The sequence below is a fragment of the Lonchura striata genome, chromosome 2 (assembly GCF_050655825.1).
Source record: "Lonchura striata isolate lonStrDom1 chromosome 2, ASM5065582v1, whole genome shotgun sequence".
NCBI lineage: Eukaryota > Metazoa > Chordata > Aves > Passeriformes > Estrildidae > Lonchura > Lonchura striata.
The window spans coordinates 101,183,319-101,209,236 of NC_140704.1; the positions used below are offsets into that span (position 1 = coordinate 101,183,319).

Consider the following 25,918-nt stretch of genomic DNA (forward strand, 5'->3'; position numbering starts at 1 on the left):
GACTTTATGACAGACCCAGGGAAAGGAGCATTCTTTGTTAACTAACTGAGAGAAATACCTCACCAGTACACAAAATTCCAGACATAAAAATCCTCAGTTTCTTCAATGTCTGCTTTTTTTATCTATAAGTGTAATTTTTCAATCTAACACATTTTACTGCTCCCATGGTCCTCTAATATGTGCCTTTTGGTAGATCTGTTAGCTCCTGTAATATCGTATCTACTAAGAGTAACTCAAAATGTAGAATGGTGCAACTTTTCAGTGAGCAATTGAGATACATTTCATTCAGTCTTTGCAAAACAAAGCCAGAAAATACAGTATTTCAGGAATAGGAAACAAGTTTTTTCTTTAGAAAAGGGAGAACTGGACCTAAACCTTGTTGGATTTTTCCCTATGTAGTTTTCTCACATTTTTCAGGAATGTATAAAACTCATCAGCAATGTAATGTTAAAAATAAGATAGTTCAGTTTAGTAATTACTGAGGATACATATAGGACATCTAGTTTTGTGAGGTTTGCACTGACAAACTGTGTGGTCTATTCTTTTTTATTTTCTTTTCTAAATATATGATAGCTTCAAAAGTATTACTGGCAGATTTGTGCTATAACATTTTTGGCACTTTTTATTCTGAAACAGATTTACAAAGTAATTCTGTCTTTGTATTTATGAATATGGGTCCTCTTGAAACTATTTGTCTGAAAATGGGAATTTGAAATTTTTTTGAAGACAAGGACATCAGTTTATTATGTGGTTTTTGAGATCCTAGTATAGTACTTCAATACTTTAGTACTCTTGTGTTTTAACTAAAATGATATCTGAACTATTTGAAATGACTGAAGGCTATGCAACTGCAGTTTGAATGTAGTTTATTCTACTTTATGTTGCACTGAAAATTTTTTATTTATGTTTATTCAGATAATTTGATGTGTAAGATTTCATAGATACAATGTGTGAAAACTTGTGTTCAGAGATGTTCAGAAGGATAGCTGTGGCTAGCTATTTTTTCACTGAAACAGTCCTTGAAAAAGCTTGTTACAGTAATTTTGATTCTTATTTTTTTGCCCTACAGATTTTGATGATTCTCTCAATCTTTGGAAGCCTCCACCTAGTCAGAGAAAATCTTCACATTCTCACTCAACATCTCAGACTATGGTAACTTGCAGAGTAATTATTTATCTGAAATATACAGTTCTTTGTGACCTGCTTTCAAGAAAGTTAGCACTCCTAAAATTGTTTAAAAAAAACCCCAGCAAAACACAAAACGTGAAATCAATCAGAAATTAGCTTTGAAATTAAGTTGAAATTTACTCCAATGTAGCTTTAACATGCTGGAAAAACCCTTTTGTGATTCTTAACCTGAGCAAAAATAAATAAGGTAGCTTGCCTTGACTAGCTAAATGCATAAGGCAGTACTGAATTCTATAGCTTCCCGCAGCAAGACATATTCTCTAGAGATTACTCTGTAATTGGCTTTATTGACAAAATGCAATTGTCTCCATTTCTGGTTGTCACTTCTATTGCTTTTATCCAAATTGTCTGTTCAGAGTGAACCTGTGTTTACACAACACAGCCACAGAACTGGATCAATCAAAGCCACATAAATACATTGGGTATTTTGTGCCATAATAAAATCTGGATTCTGAAATGCTTTTGTAGAATTTAAAAGTGACACAAGTGCTTGTAGAGTCCGAAAGAGACATGGAAAACAGAAGGCAGGTAACTGCTTGAAAAATTTGTTTGTGACTATGGTAATGAAAAGCTGTACACATGTGCCATCTTTCAAGATGGCAAATGCAGAGGAGAAATTGAAAGACATTCTTTCAGATCCAGAGTAGATTTGCAGTATCAGTTCAGGCTGTGGAGGAAGCTTTTATAACATTCATTAGTTACCTGATAAAAATAATGCATTTTTCAAAGACTGCAGTATAGATCTGAGAAAACTCTGACATCTTGCACTGAAATTTATTTTTTAGTTTCATATTCAAAAATTTTTCATTTATGAATTTCCTTCTAATCTATTACTGAAGCTACAGTATCATTGTTTAGAAGTTTCTTTTCTCTTAAGCAGATGCATGTGTGGATGTGACAAAGGCTGATAAATTACAAGATCCTATATTGTTTTCTTGACAAAAATTTCTATGCTCAATTTTGCTGGAACATGGTAAAAATAAAACCAGAAAAAACTTTCTCTCAAAAGTATTGCACAACTATAATTTCCATGTTATTTTCATTCTTTGTTATAAATTTATTGCTGTCTAATACTGATAATGTTATCTGACATGTTTTTAATAACTAAGGAAAAAGTGCACTTTAGTTGTAAACTGATTTTTCATTTTCAGAAACTTTATTAATTAATCTAATTTTCATTAATGAAGAACAGCAAACCCCCAGCACTTAGGGTTATTTTATACACAAATATTCAAATTTGAAGGCCAAAACTAAAATAAATTAAAGTGCATGTAAATCAGGAAGTACATGCAATCATGATTGCTCCTCTAAAAAACATTTACATAATAATCTCTTATTTTTTAAAAGCAGTTGTTCCCGGGTCACTTTTTACTGAATAAATTGAATGCCACTTACTTACAGGAATGAAAGTTGATCAAATTTCATCTTGTTTTTTTCATATTACTTGAAGACAAAAATAAACTGCAGCAATTCTTATCAAAGCTTAGTGTCTAATCTACTTAAAATTGTGCTTGAGTTTTTATGAAGAATTGGACAAGTTCATAACATTAATTTTTTTCAGCTTCAGTAGTTAGCAAAAAAGAAAGGAAAAAATAATGTGGAATCTACTAGATCAAATTAATATATCATATTTATATATGTAAAGTGGCATCATAGTTTAACACAAAGAGTTAGCTTTACTATTCCATTCAGTAGACGCGCAACTAATTGTTAACAGTGGAAAGTACAGTGTAATACTAAGCTACACTAATTTATATCAGTCTTCCACATATTGTAGACTTCATGCTTGCTAAGATTAGGCTCTTATAGCTAACCATGTGAGTTTTATAGAAGTTTGTGTTTTGTTTTCGTTCTTTCCCTAACATGTATGAAGATGTCACATTAAGACTTCATTTGTCATTTCTGGAAGTTAGTTTAATTTCCGTTTACCCTTCATGGACATTTTGAGCAGCTGTAAACTTTTTTTTTATTAACTAAGTTTCTTTCCTTTAAAAAAATGCCAGTGCTGGCATGTCATAATGAAAATTTCCAAACCGTAGAGGTCTGATGTTCCAATGCCACTATTAATTAGGAGAAAAAACGTGGATGAGCATAACTTTGATGGAGACTGATTGCAAACTGTATTTCAGAGGGCAGTTATCTGAAGTGTGTATCTAGTTAAGTTAGGAAATACTTGAAAATTCAAACTTGTCCTGAAATCTCAAGCATTTGTAATTTATTCCTACATAACTTCAAATTTTTGGGTCACAGTTTGGCCCAATTTCTGTTTTGATTTATGAATAAAGAAATATATTTATAAAGTCATTACAAAAAGTTTGTAGAAGTTTATTGCTAAATGTTGGATGTTGATGGTGCCAGGAAAATACTGTTATTCCAAGCCCACCAGATGGCGTGCTTTACCCATCACAGATGGAAAGGAATCTTCAGGTCTCACTGAAGGGACAAATGTGTTTTAGATGCTTGGCACAGATTTGATGAAAACACCCACAAATACTTGAGAACAAGAAATCAAACTAAGTAGAATAGTTTCTGTTGAAAACTCTTCTCTCATATTTTAATAACATTTTAAAAAATTATCTAGATATGTTCATATTGATTCATTTTCCTAGCATTCTATTAGTTTTCTCTGCTTCCAGATTTCATGTAACCAGTACTTTATTTGAGGAGTCTGCTATCATGAGCTGATTTCACGTAGAGCCATATGACTGTAACTGAAAGTTGCAACTCAATTACTTTTCAGCTTTATCTTTTTTCCTCCATCCCCAGTTATTTTCCCCAAATTTGCAGAAAGAAAATTGAGAAAATTAAAAAGAGTGTCAGAAATTTTGCAGAGACCATAAGTAAAATTTGTTCTTTTTATAGAGTAAAGAATACTTGTGTGGGGATTAAATCAATGATTAAGTGTAATAGAAAAAGACAGCAGAACTGGATTGTCTATACTGTGTTAATTCTTATGCACTGTATTTTTAAGATCTTTAATATCCCAGTGGATTACACATTTTTGTCAAATTTATCCTTATTATTCTGTGAACTGGAATATGGATACTGCAAAAAGGCCAGTTCTGAGATAATTAATAATCTTGGTCTTTTATAGAATAAATAGTTTAAGTGTTAACTCAGGTTATCATTAGAGAAGAAAAATCCTTACTCTTGTTTTAAGCAACATGTTTGGTTTGAGTTTCATAGATATTATAAGAGATCACCGATCTGCATGGAGATACTGACTTGCTTTACACTGCATAAATATGCTAGGGCTGTTCTGTGTCCAGGAAATCTTAGCAAAATTAGCAGTTACTTAAAAACTTGAGGTAAAAATGATGTGGGCTAAAGATCTACAGACATCTCCCAGACAGCCTTAAGTCATGGCCATTCTTTCCTATGAAATCTTGCTATTTTCTATAAAAATGTGTGCCTTATTTTCTGGAACTGTGGTTACCAGAGTGCTCTACAGTTAAGTGATTTAAACCTTTGAAAAGAGAACTGAATAGAATTAATCACTGCAAGCCTATTAAAGCAATGCTAGAGGGATTTTTGTACTAGAGGTTAAGAAAAGACCTTTTATTCCTATCTAGTAGATAAATGGCAAAGCCCACACATTTCTCCTGTGTTTCCACTCTGACAATTTTTGTATTCTTTTGAATTAGTTCTAATCTGGAGTTGTCATCTCCCTCTCCACACATAGAACCTTTTCCCCTATTACACCCCCTTCCAAAGTTTCACTGTTAAGCAACACAATGCTTCATTGCTCTCAGAAAAAAAAAAAAAGGTGGCAGTAGTAAATATCCTTTACTAAATACTGAGTGCCAGACTTCCCTTTCATCCTTATCAAAGGTGATTTATAGCAGTGGCAATACCTTTTTTTTTTCCCTAGAAGACAGAATGGTATGGAAAGAACTTCATTGTGTTACTGTATGTTTTCTGTTATGACAGCAGAAAATTTTGGGGTTTAACCTATTTGCCACTGTGATGCAGTTATCAATAAATGTTCCATCAGTGCAAGATTATATTTTTCTAACCAGATAAAGCTTTTGCCGATTTTTAAAAAAATTTTGATGCAACAGAACTATTTATTTTCTTGCCTAAAGTGTTGAAAGAGTTATAGAAGATAGAGAGCAGTTGTATGAGGTAGCTGATACTTTTTACTAATACATGAAAGGTTGTATAATTTATAATAATATCTGTAAGATGACTCTCAATATAGTTAAAGTCCTCTTAGGGTTTTACTTGTTTCAGAAGAACCATATGGACTGTTAAAAATTACATTTTGGGTTTGTTCTATTTAAATAAAAGTGTTATGACTTTTCTCACCTATTAGAATGTTTGGAATTGATGTATAGTGCTGAATAAATGCAGAATTTACCATGTGTCATGATAGGTTAGCTTAATGGATAATAATGGATTTTAATAATTATTTAAATTAGCAAGCATAGAACTTCAAGTGACTTTTTAAAATTGGTAAATATGCTTTTTAGTTGTGCAATCAAAATAGAATTTGAATTTCAATCACTCAGTGCAGCTTGGTACTGCATTTTGATAATAAGAGAATAATTTAGCCAAATGTCCTAGTGTTTCTATGATCCAAGCTCTATGTGTTTTGGATACTCTGTGTGCTCTCTATTTTGGACATTCTGTGTGCTCACTCTATAAGCTCTGTGTTCCCTGTGTTTTGGACACACCCCCAGATCTTACTGTAGGTTGTTTTATGTGTTAGAATAATCCTCTGACTTTTCTTGAGGAACAACTGAGCAGGCTTAAGAAGAAAGACTTATGTCTGTAGGATAAACAATAGTGGGAGACCAGAGGATAATGTGGGAGAAAAGGAAGTTACAATGTGGAGGTTGCAAGGATACAATAGCTAGGAACAGAGTGATCTGTGATTTCCTTCCCTGCACCCTTTTTGTCTGTTAAGTCACTTTTAACATTTCCTTGGGTAAAAATATATCCCAACTTCTGGAAACCTTCAAGATATTTCATTCTTCCTTAGAAAGCTCACTGTGAGGAAAATTCTAACAACACCCTTCAAGTCTTAACTCTGTTGGGATTTCGTTGGATTCTCCAGCATTCTATATTCTCTGCTTTGTATAGGGACACTCTTGAAGAAAATTGTCTGATGTGACTTTTCCATCTAGAAAATAAGAACCAGAAGGGAAAGAGTGACTTGACATGATAGATACTTATCCTGTGATCTGAAACAAGTTGCATACAGGTCTTGTTTTGTCACAAAATAACATCATTTAGATGCATTCTGAGTCTTCGAATCTCAGGCTTGTGATTTTAAACACAGTAACAAGGGCATTAGGAACATTAGAAAACACACAAAATTCATAATGTAAGTAATGCAAAATTGGTAGGAGGAGCATAGTATTATATTAGTAATGTTGTCTACTGCCATTTAAACATCTCATGTCTTCACTATGAAATGAATACATTTAAGGATCATAGGCTTAAGGTTAAGAGAAGCACTCAGAGCTCAAAAGACTGAGACATCAACTTTGACAAATGCACTTGTGATATTTTTATCTGAGTGTGTTCTTGGTGCAAAGGGACAAGTGCTGATGTTCTCAGTAGAGCAAATAGTCCATGAAAAATTTGAGTTTAAATGCTTCAGTAATGTCTTTCTATCTTTATCCAAATGTAGGTTGAGTCAATTATATGGATGAAAAACAAGGATGAAGAGAAGAAATTTCCAGTAACATGGGCATTGATCAGTTTGTCTGTTCATATAGCCCATCTTTAAATAGTTTTTTCTTGCCCAAGCAGAATATGAATAAGAGGCTAGTCTGTAAAAGCTGGAATCAAATAGTTTCTCTTTTTATGGCTTTCTAGATTCTGTCTGCATCACCATCACTGGGAAGTGTTGCTGAGCTTCAGGCAACAGTTCCAAGTTCAGCCAGTTTTATTCCGGAAACTGTGGTTGATCGGCTTACGGCACAAGGTAAGTCAAGCTTAAGCCTTGTACCTGATGCTAAGCACAGTGTATTCACCCACCCATATTTCAGTATTAGTCCATGCTGCACATTGTACAGTGCATGTCGCTGGAGCAGTTGATACTTCTAGTGGTTGCTTTAGAAGACAAACATTTAATTCTTTAATATGAATTTTGATAGATGCAAGTGAAAATGGTACTGCTTGAAATGTAGCTCAAGAGTTTGGTTCTCTTCCTGGCATCTAGTCATGCTTTCAACTCATCAGTCATGGTAGAGCTGTCATATACATACATAGGAGTGTGTATGCACACACATACACAAAGATGTGTGTATAATCTTCTTTATATGTAAAAGGATAAAAACTTATGTAATACAAAAAAATATATTTATAGTCATATATGTAGAGACACCTGTATACAAATAAAAATATTTTTCTTTTAAAGAAAGGACAGGAAGTTTGTGTCTTTCCAAATTTGCTAGTTATCTTTATTTAATGCTTGGTAGAGGGAGTATTTTATTTGGGAACTATTTCTTGTATCTGATTTCATGGGGGTTTTTTTTCCCCCTTTCATTCCTGAATATACAATTTAAATATAGAGAGGACTTGGATGTTTTATGAAAAAGTTTTGTAACTGCTGTAATTTGATCTTTTGGTTATTTTGTTTGTTGTTTGTTTTTTTTTTTAATTCAACATACACTAGGTCAAAGTGATACAACCATAACAGAATCTCCAAGTCAACATGATTCTCCTATGTCTGCTGCTCTGTCTAAACAGTGTGCTGTAGTCACACCTGCCCTTTTGTCAGCTGTTTGCAGCTTTCTGCACAATCTGCTGGTTGTGATGCCAAAAGATACTGGAATTGCCCTTCAACAAACGCATTTGCTAACAACTCTCAGCAGGTATGAGATCGATAACTGTTGAGCTACAAACAAGGTGTAGCAATAGACGTTTAAAAAATCTCTGAATGAGATCTACCCATGTTTCTTACTAAAACTGTTAAACATATTGATCACTTCTTGCTCCTGAAGTGTTGATTTTTTTTTTTTAATAAAAAAATACAATCAAATGAAAAAATGAATCAGAATTACTTTGTTTTTCACAGACTAGGTAGTCATATTGGCGATTCCATCTGTGGTGTATGTTTTATGCAGCACTACTGTGTTCCTCTCATGATGTTTTAGGGTTTTTTTCAGGCATTTGTAATTGCAGATCATTTCAGTTCATTTTATGTTTTTCTTCTTTGAATTGTATGAAATATTTTGAAGATGGGCCAAGAATTTTCACACTAAAAGAGAGTAAATAAAACTTGCCAAATTTGGATGATGGATCCTAGTATTTTAGTTCCTTTTAAAAGGAGGAACCACTTCAAAGAAGTCTTCAGCTTGTATGCTGCATTTCCATTTCCATTGTAACAAATTCTTTTGTGTATAAAAAAATGTTTGGAAGTCCTGAAGTGTAGCATGAAAAATTAGTTCATTTTTTGGTAAAAGTTTTCAAGAACATTTGTAGTTGCTCTTCATAGTGCAATTAATGGAAGAAATAAAACACAGACGAACAAACATAAAATTCCAACAATCCTGATGTGAATACAGCTTATATTATTGCAGAGGTGTTTATTCTTCTAGAGGAAAGAAAATAAAAAATCAAATAGAAAAAATTGATTTTTGTCATTGCAGTAGCAGCTATTAGAATTTATATTAGTCTAGCTATCTTGAAACAACATACTGCTGCTATAGTTGCCATTGCACTAGACTTCCTTAAAATAGTGGGCTTTAGCAGTAAGTGCATCTTACTTTGTTTCTACTTGGTTTATTTATATTATTCTCTTCTATGGAATGTTAAGTTAATAGAATGTTTAATTACTTAATTGTATTTCTAACCAATATATTTTGTTTTAGTCTTGTAAGTGCTAATCTGGTTGAAAGATGCATCTTGGAACTGAAAGCTCCATTGGGTCATCGATGTCATATAGAAAATGTAAAAGCTCAGGTTAGAGAAGCATTTGTTACTTCCTAATTTTTTGAAGTTATGAATTTAATTATATTAGTATAATTTATCTTTATTAACATAGTCCAGACACACTACTATGGGCTACATTCATGTGAATCTTTGTGCTTTTGACAAAGCTTAAGTGAAAATAAACCATTTTATTCAGCATAGAAGAATAAATTTCTGTGTTAGGACTAGAATTGGAATGACCAAACTGGAAATTAATTGTCTTTTAAAAGTAGAAGTTAAATTTAGCCATTGAAGAAATGATGTAATAGAATTTTTTTTATGTTACTGAAGTATAAGCCAGATATAGTTACTGACACTTTGGATATTTATTGTCTGTAACAAATCTGGCTGCTTTGCTTTGTCTCTGATCCTGCAGACAGTTACATAGTTCTCAGCTAATTTTGATGTATGCAAACCATATAGGGTTATTGCTGATAGAACTACCTTTTTATCAAGTTTAACTCTGTATATACAATGTGTAAAATATGCTGTTTCATGACACAGCCATTCCATAGCCTCTGCTGCTCTGCTTTCAGGTTTACTTAGAAGTAAATTGCTCTTCTAATTAAATCAATATGTTTCTGCAGAATACTTATGAGAATAAATAAATAAATATGTCAGCTTCTATTTTTAGGAAGATACATGTATTCTTCAGTATTAATGACCATTTTTGTGTTTTTCTTTGTGACTTTACAATGAGTATGCTGCTGTAAATGTAGCAAGAGTCATGACTTCCTCACAAGGAACTTTTGCTTTGGTACTAGAAAATTGATTGCACATGTGTGTTTCTGTACTAGGGATTCTGTTTCATCTTCTACAGTACAAATTAAGAGAAACATTTTAAATTCATGTTCTGTTATTTAAATTATATATATTTAAACATTATGAAACAGTTAGCATAATGTGAGTAAATTAAAATAATGTGGAAGTTGTAAATATATGGCTTTATTTCATATCTTTCTACAAATATTTAACAGGTCTTGTTATTACTTCAGTACTTGTCATCTGTGTCCAGGCTTCTGAAATCATGTTTATTGGTGGACTCTCAGCTTGTAATCCAGGATGAACTGCTGAAACCTCTGTTAGAGAATACCTTCAGGATTCTCACCATACATCCCAAAGCTGGCTTAGGTAATGAAGTACTTTGTTTCCTTTATAACCAGACAGAGGCAGGTCTTCATTTAGGTACCATCTTGAGGTAAATGGACAGAAGTGGTCAAGCTCAGCTTTCCAGGTTTGTGCACATTTCTAAATGGTTTGATTTTTTTCTGTGTTATCTTTGCAGATACCGAGTTAAAATCTGTACTTTATGAAACTTGGGTCGACTCTTTCAGCCTTCTAGCTACATTACTGTGGAAAAGTGGCCAGATATCTTTTCCATCTGTGACAGCAGCCCTTGCAAATCACTGTACAGCAATAATTGGTAATGACTATTTCTGCATGTTTTTTTTTTCCTAGCAACTAATAAACAAATTGAAAAGAGAGTCATTGTTCTTTAGATGCTATTAAGTAATTAGTAATGAGATACCCACAATGAAAACCAATGTGTCCAGAGCTTGACTGACTTGCTTTGTTTTCTTCACATGTATGGATGAATGATTTTAGTTGTAAACCTTAACCAAATGTGGCATTTGTTAAATGATCCATTAGCACTATATTTTTTTCTCCTTCTTTCTTTTTAAATAACTTGCATCAAAGAAGAGCAAAGTTTTGAGGGGAGATGGGAGATACAGAAATCCAAGATTATTAAACAGTTTTTTTGTATTTTAATTATTCTTACATTAGTTACTAGTGTAGTTAGGCAAGGTTCTGTGTTGTTCTGTGAAGTGTGAACACAGTCAAGACAAGCTTGTGCATGTTAAGAGATCTACTGAACCCAAATCCAATTGCAAATAAAGCAGCTAATGCATACTGTTGGTTTTATGATATAAGCTATTGATAAAATGTGGAGAGTTAAAAAAATTACTGGACAAATGAGTGGTTTGAGTGAAATGGAGATTGCTTTTTTGATAGTCAAATGAATGCAGAACAATTAATTCATTCAACCATTATAAAACTTCAATTTTTTCTTTCTTAGATTATTTTGAAGACTTATATGATGCATTGAATTTGTAGAATTCCTTTAACAGTGCACTGTGTAACTGCTTCTGGGTTCACATGCTTTCTTTGATAAGTCTTTCTGTGTTCTAAAGTATACTTGAGCTTTATTCATAATGAAATGTAAAAAATTTAATTTTTTTTGTTTAACCATTTAGATACCATTTCTGATTGTATTCATCTGTCTACCACATATCCTGCTTTATATGTGGCTAGTTTACAGTTCCTCTCTGTCCTTTTGAATGAGGAAGGAAGAAAACAGCTCCAGGATAAACAGAGTGTATGTCAAAATCCAACTATTAGCTTTCTTCTGGACCACACTGAAGAATGCCAGGCACCAGTAACTCAACTTACTGCTTTAATTATTCAGGTACTTAAAATTTACCAATGTGATTGCTGGATATATTTTTGCATTTTTGACTCTTTTACTTCCTTTATATTTAATCCTTCCCTTATTTACAGGTTGGTTGAAGTAAACAAATTATACATGTAATTTGTGTCTTATTTGTTTTCCCTCCAACTTAGTTCTTTTATCTGTTTAATTTATATGCAGTTTGTCACTGCAACAATCATAGTGATCTATGATTAGAAGTGTAGGTTTTTTTCTGAATGATGCACATTATATAAAATGTCACTTATTATTGCCATTTGATTGTTCTGAAGTCATTGTGTTACACCTATTTTTTAATAAGTACCTTAGTACTATTTTGCTATGTAAAACATCTTTTTTGACATTTATTAGTTGTATATTGGATGACCAAAAGAATACTCTTTTAGTATTCATCTCTTCTCTTCCTATGGATGCTGAGTTCTTGTAGAATAACCTTACTCCTACCAAGACTTGTCACAAACTTTGTGCTCCTTTCCTGCTCTGTTGCAGCGCTGTGGCTCTATTGTATCTATTGGGGCATGGTATTCTGTCCACTGAGAACCTGCTGTCTTTCAGGGAGGAAAAACTTCCCAATAGGGTCTTTCTTGGTCACTGTACAGGCTGCATAACCAGAATTCTCTATGTCTTTGGCAACTAATTTCAGATAATTCAGGGCACAGTGTTTTCCTGTGAGGACACGATTTTCAGGGACTCAAGCAAAACAAGGGCACTTTCTTCAAATCCCATAGTTTGCTAAATATCCTGTTGGGTTTTTGTATTAATACTTGCATATATGCCTGAAACAAAACTCCTTGGCTCTGGCATGAAAAGTATGGTTGTATGAGAGTATGTCTGATAAAGACATGTTGTAACATTCCTCTATATTCATACGAGTTTATATAAGATATCAATCTATGTGAGCAAAAAGAGGATGATTCTTATGCTGAGAGCAGAAAAAGTTGATACAGTGAAGAATGAACTACAGCCCGGACAATTGAAGGACTTTAGACATAATTTGAGTATTGTAAGAGACATCAGCTTTTAACATCCTTTTTAACTGTTCAGAGATGTAGACAAACATTGTATTTTGTTCATAAAAGAGTTCAAAAGATAGCCTGTGCTCTTTAGGTCCTTACAGGGCTGCTATGATCTCCTTGAAAGGATAACAGGAAAGAAACAGCCAGTTTCTTAGATCAAAGTACATATATTTATTTATACCCCCTTACAGTAGTCATTGAGAGGACAATGGAATGAGCCCATGGGATATAAAGTAGCCTATTGAAACAACAAACACCTAACAACACCTTGTGCTTGCTAAACAAAACCACCATTAAAAATTAAAAAAAAAACAACCCAAAAGATTTCAGACTTTCTTCAGGAGGAGCACTCTTTAAGAGAAGCAGTCAAGCAAATAATTGGCTAACATAGAAAGGGATGAGAGGCTTTTCAAACAAACAATCATCTCCATTAATCATCCTAAACACATAAAATCTACAGAATACCTGATAGTGGCAAATGCTAATTTAGTACCTAATGTACAGGTGTGAATATTAGTAGACCAGGTCTCAAATTTGAATTCATTATCACATATAAGAAATTTAGTAAGTGGACATGCTGACTTTGAAAGGCTTTGGTTGTTTTGTGGATGTAAACATTAATCCTGGTATACATGTGCTTAAGATCAGAAATAAAATTAAGAAGGAAAGCATAATCTATATATAAACTCTCAAATTCTGGCCCTAACATTTTTTTTCCTAGATATAAAGCTTACTATATAATAGAAAGACTGCAACTAACAGTAGGTGAAGACTAACATAGCCAGATCTTCTGTGGATTTATGGGACATCTTAAATTTATTATGCAACATAATTTTAAAAAATGAAATGTCTATTCTCATTTTAATACTTTTATTATAGTTTAAAACTATAGAATCTTTTGGCACAAGGCATTATAAATTCCTAGAGTTATTTTTTCCACTCAACTAGTAGTTAATCATTAATTAATTCTTAATTACTTGTGCCCCCTATGCTTGACATAATTTTTTTTTATTATGCAGTTCTTGATGGCAGAGTAAGAAAAAATGCATAGAAGAGCATGCTTCAAGAAAGAATGGAATTTTGTTAGTGTTCAAGATAAAATTTAGAAAATAGTGAGATGAAATTAAAACTTTTGAAAAAGATACAAATATAAGACAACTCACCTTAATTATTAGATCAGTTCTAGTCTGCCACATAATACTTACAGGAAAATACCCAAGAGGTTGATAGGCAAATATATTTTATATTACAAAAGTACTAATGAATATTAAGAACAAGTAAAAACATTTGGCAATTTAATAGGACAAAAAGCCTTTGAGTGAATAAGTCACAAAACCTACATCTTAGGCTATGCAGGATTGCTGGAGCTCAACAATTTTTTTCTTTCCTGGCTTGTGTCAGTTAGTTTAAGCTTTTAAGTAACTCAAACATCTAAATTTTTTAATTTCAGAAGAAACCATCACCTATCAGAACAGAAAAACAGTTAATTTACTTCAAACATTCTTGTGTTGCAGTTAAATTTGAGATTTCACACCAGATGTAATAAAAACTATTATAGTTAAATGTCAATTTCTTTTTCTTTTTTTTGTTATAAACACAGAACCCAGTCCATGCTTCGGCGCTTTTATTTGGTGTTAGTTGTCCTTATCAATGAGGTGTTGGGATTTTTCTAGTTATTAATTTAATATTTTTTATCCTTTGACCTTCTCACCCCTAGTTACAGTGAACAATAAATTATGACCTCAGAGCATACATTGATATTTTATTGCATGTGAAAATTTGAAAAAATTATTAGTCCATTAATACATGTTGTATGTAGAATTAAAATCTATGAGCTCCTATGGATAGGTACTCATGAGATTTCTGCCTAAAGTATTAAGATTTTCTTAAGATGTTTTATTTTTGGCTAGCTTAAAAGTATGTTTTTCTCTTTACAATGATCCAGCAACTGTTCTTATTTTCCTATATTTTTCTGTTTGCAATGGATGGTGTTTTCTGTTATCTGGGATGTCAGAACTGTCACTTTAGGGAAAATTGCTAGATGGACAAAATTCTCTGGTAGATAATATATGAAGTACAGACTGCTCCCTGTCTTTAAACTATCTTGTTATGTGACTCCAAATAAATATTCATTTGAAAACACAGAGATTATACTTAGGTTATTAGAAATCTGGTGGTGCTCACAAAGACCTCACAAAACCAAGACAAGCTACCATTTTTCACTGGTTAGTAACAGTATCTAAAATAATTTTCAGTGATTTTTTTAAAGGAATTTCACTGTATTTAATCTCTTCATCATCATTGTGTAGAAGGAAAGTGAGACTACTCTAAAAGACATATTAGTGAGTTGTCTGCAATACCAAGCCTATTCCTGAATATTAGAAAAATAATGGAATGCTAAGATTTGGAATCCAGGCCTTAGAAAAGTAGAATGTTAAGAAAAGAATAAGAAGAGTGGACTTAGGAGAAAAAGATGAAGGATGTAATTAAAAAAAAATTAGTTACAAGAAAAACCTGAAACACTTCAATGCAGACTGACTATAAACATGAATATATACAGAGAGAACTCTATATAGGAATGTAGGGATAAATCATCCAAATGAAAATATAGACTCTGACAATCAATTTATAGCTGTGAATGCTACTTTTAATATGGTCACTTTTTCATTTCAGTAATGAAATTGCATTTTTGTAGGTCTGTGAAAGAAAATCTTCAAAGGATGTGCTGAAAGAAGTTGCTACAAATGCACTGTTGTCTCTGTTAGCTGTCAGTAAAAATGCCCAGAGATGTGCTTTGGAAGGTGAGCATTTCACAATGTATGTTAAATTATATGTGAGTCAAATGCTTGCAGGTGTTTTGCGTATTATCATTAGATTGGAATTTTTTTTCAAAGCAGAAGACCTAGATTTCAGTAGCAGGGTTTTTTTCAGATTTTCACTAAGAAATCTTATTGATAATTAAGGTTTTCAGCTGCAGATTAAATATTATTTTATAGCCAGTTTAAAACCCTGTGGTGAAGTCACAGATCTGTGTTGGAGTAAGAAGAGACCTTTTAGCTTTTTACTACTAATGGCATATTCATCCATTAGAAACTGGAGATTTTTCACTGGCAGTATCTTCCAATACTTGTGTAGGTGAAAGTATGCCCTGTGGTTTTTGTTCTGGCTGTACCTGGACAAGAAGAGACTTCTTTTTCTCAGCTTTGTTCTTCCCTGTTTCTTTGGTCCCATTTTACGTTTTAAGTAGGACTTTGTTCCCTTCGCAGTAGTAAACCAGCTTCCAATCACAGGTTTCTCGTGCCTCTAGAACATGGGAGAATGGTGAATTTGCATTTCTCATGCATCATGTGTTTTACACCTTTTGATCTGATCACTTTGTCTTGGGTGCTTTCCTGTAACTTACCACTTGTTAGACTAAAACTAGAATAGTGCATCCAGTTTTGACAACAAATGTCGATAACTACAACAGGTGCCCCAGAGGGCCATCAGGGTTTTGTTCACTTGTCATTAGAGAAGAAGCTGATGGAGTTGACTTATGTTCTGCCTGGAGAAGAGGAGGTTTTGGGAGGACCTATGAGATTTTGAACAAGTTGGAGATGGGTTTTTTTACAGCAGTGGATGGTATAGGAGTATGGAAAGAATGGGCATAAATTGAAACATGAGAGTCAAACTGCCTGTAAATAAATATTTGCCCTTTGAAGGCAGTAAAGCACTGCTAGACATAGTGTGCTGTCTCTGTCTTTGGACATTTTCAAGACCCTGGAGGGTAAAGCTGCAGGCAAACCTTGCCTGCTTAGGTTTTGAGAAGGTTGGGTATATGACTTCTGGAGGCCATCTCTTCCAACTTGAATTATCCCATTATCATGGAATCTTAGAATGCATTGGAAAGGGCCTTTAAAGACCATCTAGGTCAACCTCCCTGCAATAATCAGGGACAGCTTCGACTTTTTCAGGTTACTCAGAGCCCCATCCAACCTGTTTCCAGGGGTAGGGCTTCCACCATCTCTCTGGATAATCTGTTCCAGTGTTTCACCATCCTCATTGTAAAAAATTTCTTCCTCATATCTAGTCTCAGTTTGTCCTCTTTTAGTTTAAAACCATTACCCCTTAAAACAGGCCCCACTGAAACAGTTGTCCCCATCTTTCTTAAGCTTTTCCTTTTAAGTGGAAGGCTGCAACCGGGTCTTCCTGGAGCATTCTCTTCAGGCTGAACAATCCCAGCTCTCCCAGCCTATCCTCATAGATGTATTAGATCCCTCTCAGGATTATTGTCATCTGCCTCTGGACTTGCTTCAACAGGCCTTTTCTCTGCTGGGAACCCAAGGGCTGGATGCAGTGTTCCAGGTGGGGTCTTACCAGAGCAGAGCAGAGCAGAGGGACAGAATCTCTTCCCTTGCCCTGCTGGCCGCTCTGCTTTGGATGCAGTCCATGATGCACTTGGCCTTCTAGACTGTGAGCTCATATTGCCTGGCCATGTCCAACCTTTCACTCACTAGTGCCCTAATTACGTCTGGGCAGGGTTATTCTCAATCCTTTTATCCCCCAATCTGCATTGATAGTTGGGATTGTCCCAGCCAAGTGCAGCATCTTGCACCTGACCTTGTTGAACATCATGAGGTCCACCTGGACCTTGAGCTTGTCCAGGTCCCTCTGGGTGGCCTCAGAGACCTCAGGTTTGTCAATTGCGCTGCTCAGTTTAGTGTCACCTGCAAGTTTGCTTCAGGTGCACTCAATCTCACTATGTTATTGATGGAGACATTAAACAGTATCCTCATTGACTATTAATTGCACCTGTCAATTACATAACTCTCCAATTTGGAAGGATGTTGTAAAGGACCATGTCAAAATCCTTACAGAGGTCCACACAGATGATATCTGTAGCTCTTCTCCACTTACATAGTCACTCCATCATCTTACAGTGATGTAAAGACTAGATCTAAAGAAAAGAGCCCAACTCAACATTTACCCTTTAAGTCACCTGTACAGTTGCTTTCCTTTGTCTCGCCACAGATGCAGCAAATCTGCTGTTGTTAGGGAAAGGTTGGGTAAAATAAATGGATGCCCTAATCTCTTGAAGTTTTGCACTTCTAAGGAGCATTGTTGAAGATATCCTGAAGAGTTATGAGTTATCCTCTCCACCCAAATCATCTTCCCCTCTCAATCTTACCAGTCCTTCCTTTGGCCATTCCTCTGAGGGGACTTTGTTGCAAGAGAACTCAAATATATTCTTGCTTCTTGAGAGCATTCAACTAGATGCACTTCATCTCAGAAACCATTTGCTTCTTGATAACAAGAAGATAATTGATAACAAGATGATCATCTTGTTGTCATCTGATAACAAGAAGATAATTGCCAGAAAGATACTTTGGTTTTTAATAAAACATTTTTGATTGTGAATGTAAATATAAATGTTACTGGCTTTTTGTCTTCCAGCTGACCTGATAGACAGCTGGATAGAAAACATGAAGCACATTCACGCACAGCTGAATTTGGATTCCCTAAAACCTGGGAAAGCACAGAGGAAAAAGGTAGCTATAAAAAACAGAACATTTATAGGATAAGGCACTTCTCGGCTTTCTTTTGTTTGTTTGTTGTCTTGAGGCAGATAGTACTTGTATGTGTTATGAATGAGACAAAGTAAATGACAGCTTGTAGTGGGTCCAGATACTGGAGCTTCTATAAAATTCAATGATATTAGAACTTTTACCAACTTTATTATCTCACACACTCTTCCACCCAGAGGTCTCACTATGTCTTAACTACCTTTGCCAACATAGAGATGACTGCTACTTCAGGAATATCAGGCAGAAAATCACCTTGGTTCATACTTTACAGCTGCCCAGTCTTGGCTGTTCACTGGACAAAGCCCCTGGGCATGTCCTGGTAGTTTTTTTCCATGCATCTCTCTGGCTTTCAGGATCTTCTCCCATTGCCAAATTGTTCCTCCAGCCAGGATCTTCACATTCTTCTTTTAGGGCCCCTTTTTTTCTTTCAGGGACCATCTCTTTTCAGGAATCCTCCTTTTTTCCACTAACTTTTCTTTCCAAAATTCCAAGCTTCTGTTTGTCTAAGCTCAATAGTCTATGTGCAAAGTAGAATACATGATCAGCTTCTGAAGTACTGGCTTTGTCTCATGTCTTTTCATTAATTGGAGGATTCGGTACTTCCCACTTTTAGTCTAGGTTATCAGAATTAGCAACTAGTCCATCCTAGCTGAAAGCAGCAAATAGCAGGATGATTGAGAGTTGAGAATTCACTTTCAGACATCCCCTCAGGTACAAGTCTCATCCTTTTATAATCTGTCGTGTTTGTAATTTATGATATTTATCTTAAATAAGAGTATGGTTTTCAAACTTAGTTGAACTTTCAGTCTTCACTTTATGACCCTATCTAATCCAGCTAATTTTTAAAATGCTGTTTCCACAATAATATTTTTTGTTTTTCTTAAGTTATTTTTTTCAGTATCTTTCAACCAGTGCTAGCTTTTTGGTTTTGTCTATTCTTGTATCAGTCAATCTCCCTCCTATCCCAAAACTAGTTCCATTCTGCTTGTGCATGTAAATCACAGCTTTTTTATTCTCCTATTATCTGACTTTCAGGTTTTTGGTTTTTTTTTCTCCTTCAAACTTGGTCTGGACATCTCAGTTTCTTGTCATCAGACTCTATTGTCCTGTTTTTTTAACTTCTTGTCAGTTTTGGGTTTTTTTAACCTCATACTTTTGATTGTCCCACTGCCTGCATTCCCAGTAGTTTCTCTCCATTCACAGTTTATTTATTTAGCCTTTTTTTTTTCAACTTGCCTTCCAGTTCTTCCAGACTCTCATGTCACCCAAGTCTTCTTTGCCACATTTAGATATAAATTATGTCTTGCCATCATACAACAGTTTTATAAGATTTTTGTTGCAATCTGCTTGTTTTCTGCCACTATCATATAAGAGAATTAATAAAATACAGGCCGTAACCTCTGCTGTCAAATTTGATATCTTGTCCACTCCCACATAAATCAGAAATTGCAGAAATCACCTTCCTGTAGGGTATTTCTCCATTGCTTCAGCTAAATAGTATTTTTATCTGAGCTTTTGATTTGTGAGAGTATGGAAATGTGTTTTATGGCAATGAACTCTTAAAAAAAATTGAGTTTGACCCTGAGATTTGAAGGCTATCATATTTTTTCTTGAGATTTTCTAAACACATTCATTTTACCTTTCCAAGTGTTTGAGGCTGAAAGGTGTCCTGCCCTAGATATGTCCTGTAAAGTTGAAGTCAGCTGGTTCTTTGTAGTTTTTGGATTGAGGAGAAATTTAAAACTTGAATGAAATTGGAGGAAAGGAGCCTCTGAGAAAGTTCAGAAACAGTTTATGTTTAATTGAAAATTCTTTGAAAGATTTGCAAAATACTTTGTGGCAGATTTCTTGCTGAGCTGGGAGTGTATGTTGCCTGCATCATGTGTAAGTGTACGTTCATCAGATGTGGTACATAATGACAGTTTCATGTGGAGGACACTGAGACATTGCTCTAATCGTAGATTTAGCTGATCATTCACAAAACTGCACCTTCACCCATTCGGGGCACAGCTCTCAGAGGAAGGTAATGACCAGCTCCTTTTCTTTTTTCCTTTCTCTGACTCTTAATTATTGGGAAAAACATGTTTTATCTACCTTCAGTCTCAGGTCAGCTGAGGTGTTTCACTTGATATTCCTTTTCTTTCACAATAATTAGTGTGGTGCTAATGAAGAGCATGAAAAGTGTTTAGAAGTAGTCAAGCTTTCAAAAAATCATGTCAGAATATCATCATAGTAAAAAGCAAGATATCCTAAAATAAAGAAATATAAACAGTGCTATCAATGCAATCTATAACTTTTTCAACCTCCTAGAAGTTTGTTCATTAAATACGAGTTGTAGTTTATGGCATTTTAATGCTATTTTACTTATTAACTAAATTAATACATACAGAATTCCTTGAAAGAATTCTTGTCTTGTCTTAAGAGTCTTGTTTTAGTGTTAGCATTTTATTTGACTAGAAGTGAGACAAACCAGTTATCAAATGTATTTGTAATAATGACTTGTATGTTTCTTCCTGATCTACTACACCTGGCTTTCATTAACCTTTTTGCAGTAGGCTGTACTGCAGAGTACTTCATCTCTAAATGTCATCAAATACATGATTTATGATGTAGAAGCTCATTATGATTTATAAGCATGCATTGTTTCTTCACCTTGTCTGAGATTAAGTATGAATCCTGTTTTACATTTTTGTTCCTTTATACTTGATAAGATGGGAATAGTATCCTGTGGTGAACAAGCTTGTTGGAATTTGGTAATCTTTCAGAAGTGGTTTAGTGTGTCACCCTTATAGGTGACACTATTAGGTCAGCCATCACTGCCCTCTAGTGTCACAGCTCTGTCAAGAAGATAGATTCTTTGTTCACTAGTAACTTGAATCTCAGGGTAGCACCTCACTGTCCAAAGGTCTGTATTTATTTCTGTAATATTTTTATGATCTTGGAAGTTAATTATAGCTTCTATATTTCTAGTTAACGATAGGAAATTAAGATCCTGGGAATGTAAGGATGGATTGGCCTGACCTGCTGTAGACATCACAGAATATTCTGAGTTGGAAGGGATTCCCAAGAATCATCAGATCCAGTGAACAGTACATAGAGAGGTCAAAGCTGCAACCTTGACATTATTAGCGCCATGCTCCAGCTGAGGTCCTCTGAGAGTCTGAAAGACAGAGCTAATTTAACCTTGTTTTTAGCCAAAGAAAAGTAAATGCTTCTAGGGAATTATTAATTTGACTTGTTTTAGATGTGTGCTTTAGGATGGAACAAATACTCAGAAAGTTCCTGCCCGTTCTTTATTAGTTGTAAGAGAAATGGAGCTCAACATTACAGATTTCTGCATTTGGTCATATTGGTGCCCCTAGAAATAGTATCAGTGGGTTATAAAGAGAGATAAGGATAATAAGTTACTGGTTATAAAAGTCTTTAGTAAATGTGCTTGAAGCTAGCTAATATGAATTCTATGTGAAATCAGAAGCAAACTGCTGAGCAGATGTTACCCAAATGTTGATACCTTAGATTTGCACTTTTTCTTTTGAAATCTCTTTCATACTTATACAAAATTCATTCTGGTCTTACATTGATCATCTTGAATTATTTTTCCCTGGATAGGAGGATAACCTCATCAAGGAGTTAAGGTGTTCTATGCAGTTCCTTAGAAACTGCCTCTTTCAAAATGAAGAATGCAAAGTAAGTATTCTTATACTGAAGTAATATGAGCACTTTTAGTTACTGAATGAAGAAAATTTTTTTTTCTACTTTGAAGTTATTTTCAAGCTGGCTAAATTTAAGTTTGGTATTAATGGCAAGAAATACTTCATATTTCATTATTATTCCAAATTCCAAAGAATATTTCACACATCTATTAGGAACTTAGTGTTCTTATGGAAACATCATCTCCCAGTGGTTTCAGATGGGTATTGTCTTTTATATCCACTTCTGCTTTTTGTAAGTCAATAATTCTAATTTTCAAAGCATACAATATGAAAAATGGATGTGGAGAAAAGTTTGGGGCCACCAGAAAGGCTCATAGAGATACATTTCAGATCTTAGAGAGTTGTTTCCTCTTCTTCTTCTTTTGCCTTTCTGAAAGACAAGAAAACACCAAAATCACCCCAACAAAACAAGCAAAACGAACAAAACCCAAAATCTAAATAATAATATGCTATTTATTTTTCTTTGAGTTAAATTGTACTAATCCTCCAAAACACAATTTTGTTTTCATAACTGTTTTTTATAAAATATTTTTTCTTGGTCAAAATCTTGAATGACTTTTCATTTTATTCTTGTTTTTTCTCTCTTCTTTTCAATTTCTGCTCAACTTTCATTCTGCCTACTTGTTTTTTCATGGGGAAAATACTACATTTCTTGTTTTCATTTTTTTGTGTGTTTGTTCTTTCTCATCACTGCTCTTCTTTCTTATTGCTGATATCATTCACAGATTTATTTCCACTTTCACAGTTTAATTTTTCTTGGCATTGTGTTACTTGTGCTTGCTTTTTATACAACTTGGGCTACTGTTAGCAAATGCAGTAGTAGAACTGCAAGATTTCCTGACTTCCCAGGAGTACCCCTTTTCCAGGGCATCTATTAACATCCTTTTTGTATGCAGAACACTTGGGGCTGAATAAGGCAACTGATTATTCCTGAAGTCCCCATAACTTGGTTGTGCCATAATCTCAGCTAAGATTATTGTGGAAAGTTTTTCTTCTTTTGATCAGGATCTGCAGAAAGAATTGCTTGGAGGATTGAAGGAGGTTGCTGTTGATAACTGGAGAGCTCTATCATTTGCTCTGTATACAATTGCACTCTTATATTCCCATGTTTTTTTGAGTTCCAGTGGTTACTTTAGAAGGAGTTGAATAAAACTTTAGAGAGCTCTTCAACAAGAACAGTTGGAATGAATAAATCTTTACTTTGTTTGCATGTCTTTCAGTAATTAAGATATGTGCTGGTTTTGACTGGTATAGGGTTAAATTTATTGGTGATTGAAACGATGGTGTCAGTTCTCTGTACAATCTTTCAAGCCATAAGATAAAACATAAGATAAAAATATGGTTTTCTCATTCTATATTTCATTTTCAAATGAATGATTGCATTTGAAATTCTTCCTCATGTTGTTGTAGATGGCAGCACTCAAAGCTCATCTTGTTCCTGTTCTGCATTCTCTGTGGCCCTGGTTGTTAGCAGATGACTCCTCAATGCAAATAGCTCTGCATTTGCTTTGTGTCTACACTGCAAACTATCCTGCAGGTATGAAAGTCACTCTGTGGTGGAATACCAAAATATTTTACCAGAATAATTAAGACAGAAAAGCATAATAAAGGGGAAAAAATGTTTATTTTTACTGTAAGAGGAAAGTGTAAAAGCATTGGTCCATCAAAATCCAATAAGAGTTTGATTTTAATACATTCCAGACTTTTGTTCAGATCTGGTTCAAGCTGTTGGATTTAGCAATAGTGCAATTGTACTAAAGGATTAAATAGTATTTAATTCAAACCATTATATTTGAAGGTTTTGCTGAATGTCCTGCCAAGCTGAGTAGTACATTATAGAATTACTATTCTAGGAATTCTTTAATAGAGAACAGTGTATCAGAACTTTGTATGGGTTGTAGTCAGTCCTTATTGATGACATTCTGGTTTTGAAATAGTCCAATTAAATTTTGTATTAAATTTCTTCAATTTATTTATGCCTTGGATTCAGTAGGTTGCATTTGTATATTTTTCATAAGGAGTCTCCTTTTCATTTGAGCAAACCTTTTATTTCCCTTGATAATTATCCCCACTGCTAGAAGCCTGAACTTTCTTCTAGCATGGATTTTTCTCTTTTCATATTCTGGTTATTTAGATTTAGCAAATCATAGATAATGATTTGCAAGTAGCTTGAAGAAGCACAAAAGTGTCTGTTCCTTTCTCCCTGTCAAGAACTGTTAAAATATGACTCTTTTTTTAAGTTAATGTCTCCAGACCTTAAATAAACCTGCAATGGCTTTATTTAATAAAGGTTTGTGGTTTTTTTTAATATGGACTGAAGAAAGTTATATATTAGTCAGCTACAGAGTCTAAAATAAAAATGTTGTGTCCTGTCCACGTGCAAGAAATCAAGCTGAAGTGACTCTAGGCTGCATTTTTATTTTCCTTGCTGATAAGAGCAAGTGCTCTGATCAGTCAAGTTTTTTCTTTCTGTTCGAAATAGCTGGCTTATGAGGTGTCCCAAATTTACCTACTCTGAACTGGTTAACTACTGCTCGTCAGTGTAGTTAGAGAAATGCATGGAAATATTTGTCACAGTTAAATATTGTCTCATTTTTGTTTACTTTTGCCATGTAAGAAATTGCCTGTTGCTGATGGTCAATGCCACTAAAAAAAAAGACATATATCTATATTTGTGCAGAAGGCATTTATCTATTTTAGGTCGGTAGCATAGCTGTTCCCCACTGCTGTATTAATTCGAACTTGCAACTCTGTAGCATAGGATTGTGCATTCTTCTGTTGTACAATGTAATGACAACTGCAGACAGCACTTATATTTCTTGGAAAAATATTCTAAGAAAATTATTTTAATCCTTTCAAATTATATGGAGACTTCTTTTTCTGATCCGGTTTCAGAGGATCTCTTCAGATTCAACTTCCAAATAATTGTATAATTAGATATATGTTCTGGTTTTTAAGGAGACATTCTGGGATGGAGCAATGGCTTCTGTTTAACAGCAGAATCACCTCTTACGTTCTAGAGCAATAGAACAGTAGATGCCTATTCCAGTAAAGTGCCACATTCAGGCACAATTCTATTCAAAGTATGTCTGATTGACTTCATTGGGGTTCAAAGAAATGATACCTAACAAATCCTTTGTAAAGTTCCATCTCAATGTTTAAGCAGTTCCACTGTTCTTTCTGTAGATTTTTCTTTTATATACATATCTGCATTTCTAATATGATAAATGTCTTGTTGCTTAAAGGTTGTGCTTCACTTTGTTGGGCCAGTGGTGGACAATCATCACTTCCATCTGCACGAAGTGCAGCTGGCAATTCATTAATGCATTACATCTTGAAATTGGCTTCCCATGTGTCAAATGATAGCAGCCCAGTTCAGCAGGTGGTCTTTTGTCTAATATCCAATCTTGCTCTGTCTCATGACTGTAGAGGCATTATTCAGAAGGTAAGTAAATGGTAACCTGTATTTTAGCAATGGATGCAATTTCCTTTTTAACAAACCCTCATATTTTAATATGGAGTGTCATATGATCATATAGATGTGCTTCTTTGGGAATCAAATCCATTGTGTCTTCTCATTTGTGTTACTGTTCCCTAAGAGCAGAGTGTAATTCAGTTATAGTCATAGTCTGGACAATTTTTGCTAGAGTTTTTTGTTACCTCTGTGTTTCAATGGGTTGTAACATTTTTAATACCCAATATATTGATAGCAATCACTAGTGGATCATGCAAGTGAGTATGCTGTAGAGCAAACTGCATGTGAATGAACAAGAAGTTAAATATTGTGAAATTCATTAGGTATGCTGTGGGAAACATAACCTTTGTAAAAGTTTTAGGAAAAAAGCAATGATTGGATGTTGGATAAAATCTATTCTTATTACACAAATATATGTAATGACTTTTCCTTTTTATATTTTGTATATAGAATGATCCTTACTCTGTTTTATGGAAAGTGCTCTGAAAAATCTGTTTCCCCTAAAATTTGATCATTAAAATAAATTCAAACATTGAGAAAAGAAGATA

The 25,918-nt window shown here is 34.2% G+C and overlaps 1 protein-coding gene across 10 annotated transcripts in view; it reads left to right on the forward strand.

The window, feature by feature from the left end:
* The window catches only part of RTTN (rotatin), a 78,871-nt gene that overhangs the window by 47,636 nt on the left and 5,317 nt on the right, over window positions 1-25,918 (forward strand). For 7 of the 10 annotated variants that reach the window (XM_031503992.3, XM_085571873.1, XM_085571876.1 and 4 more), the window contains 12 exons: window positions 1,070-1,152; window positions 7,015-7,123; window positions 7,817-8,015; window positions 9,015-9,105; window positions 10,092-10,245; window positions 10,400-10,537; window positions 11,370-11,581; window positions 15,314-15,419; window positions 18,052-18,146; window positions 21,792-21,869; window positions 23,306-23,432; window positions 25,141-25,340. In XM_031503992.3, coding sequence (XP_031359852.3) covers window positions 1,070-1,152; window positions 7,015-7,123; window positions 7,817-8,015; window positions 9,015-9,105; window positions 10,092-10,245; window positions 10,400-10,537; window positions 11,370-11,581; window positions 15,314-15,419; window positions 18,052-18,146; window positions 21,792-21,869; window positions 23,306-23,432; window positions 25,141-25,340 — 1,592 coding nt within the window. Of the gene's footprint in view, window positions 1-1,069; window positions 1,153-7,014; window positions 7,124-7,816; window positions 8,016-9,014; window positions 9,106-10,091; window positions 10,246-10,399; window positions 10,538-11,369; window positions 11,582-15,313; window positions 15,420-18,051; window positions 18,147-21,791; window positions 21,870-23,305; window positions 23,433-25,140; window positions 25,341-25,918 lie in introns of those variants that run through there. The other 3 variants (XM_085571874.1, XR_014952841.1, XM_085571880.1) reach the window with 3 other exon arrangements.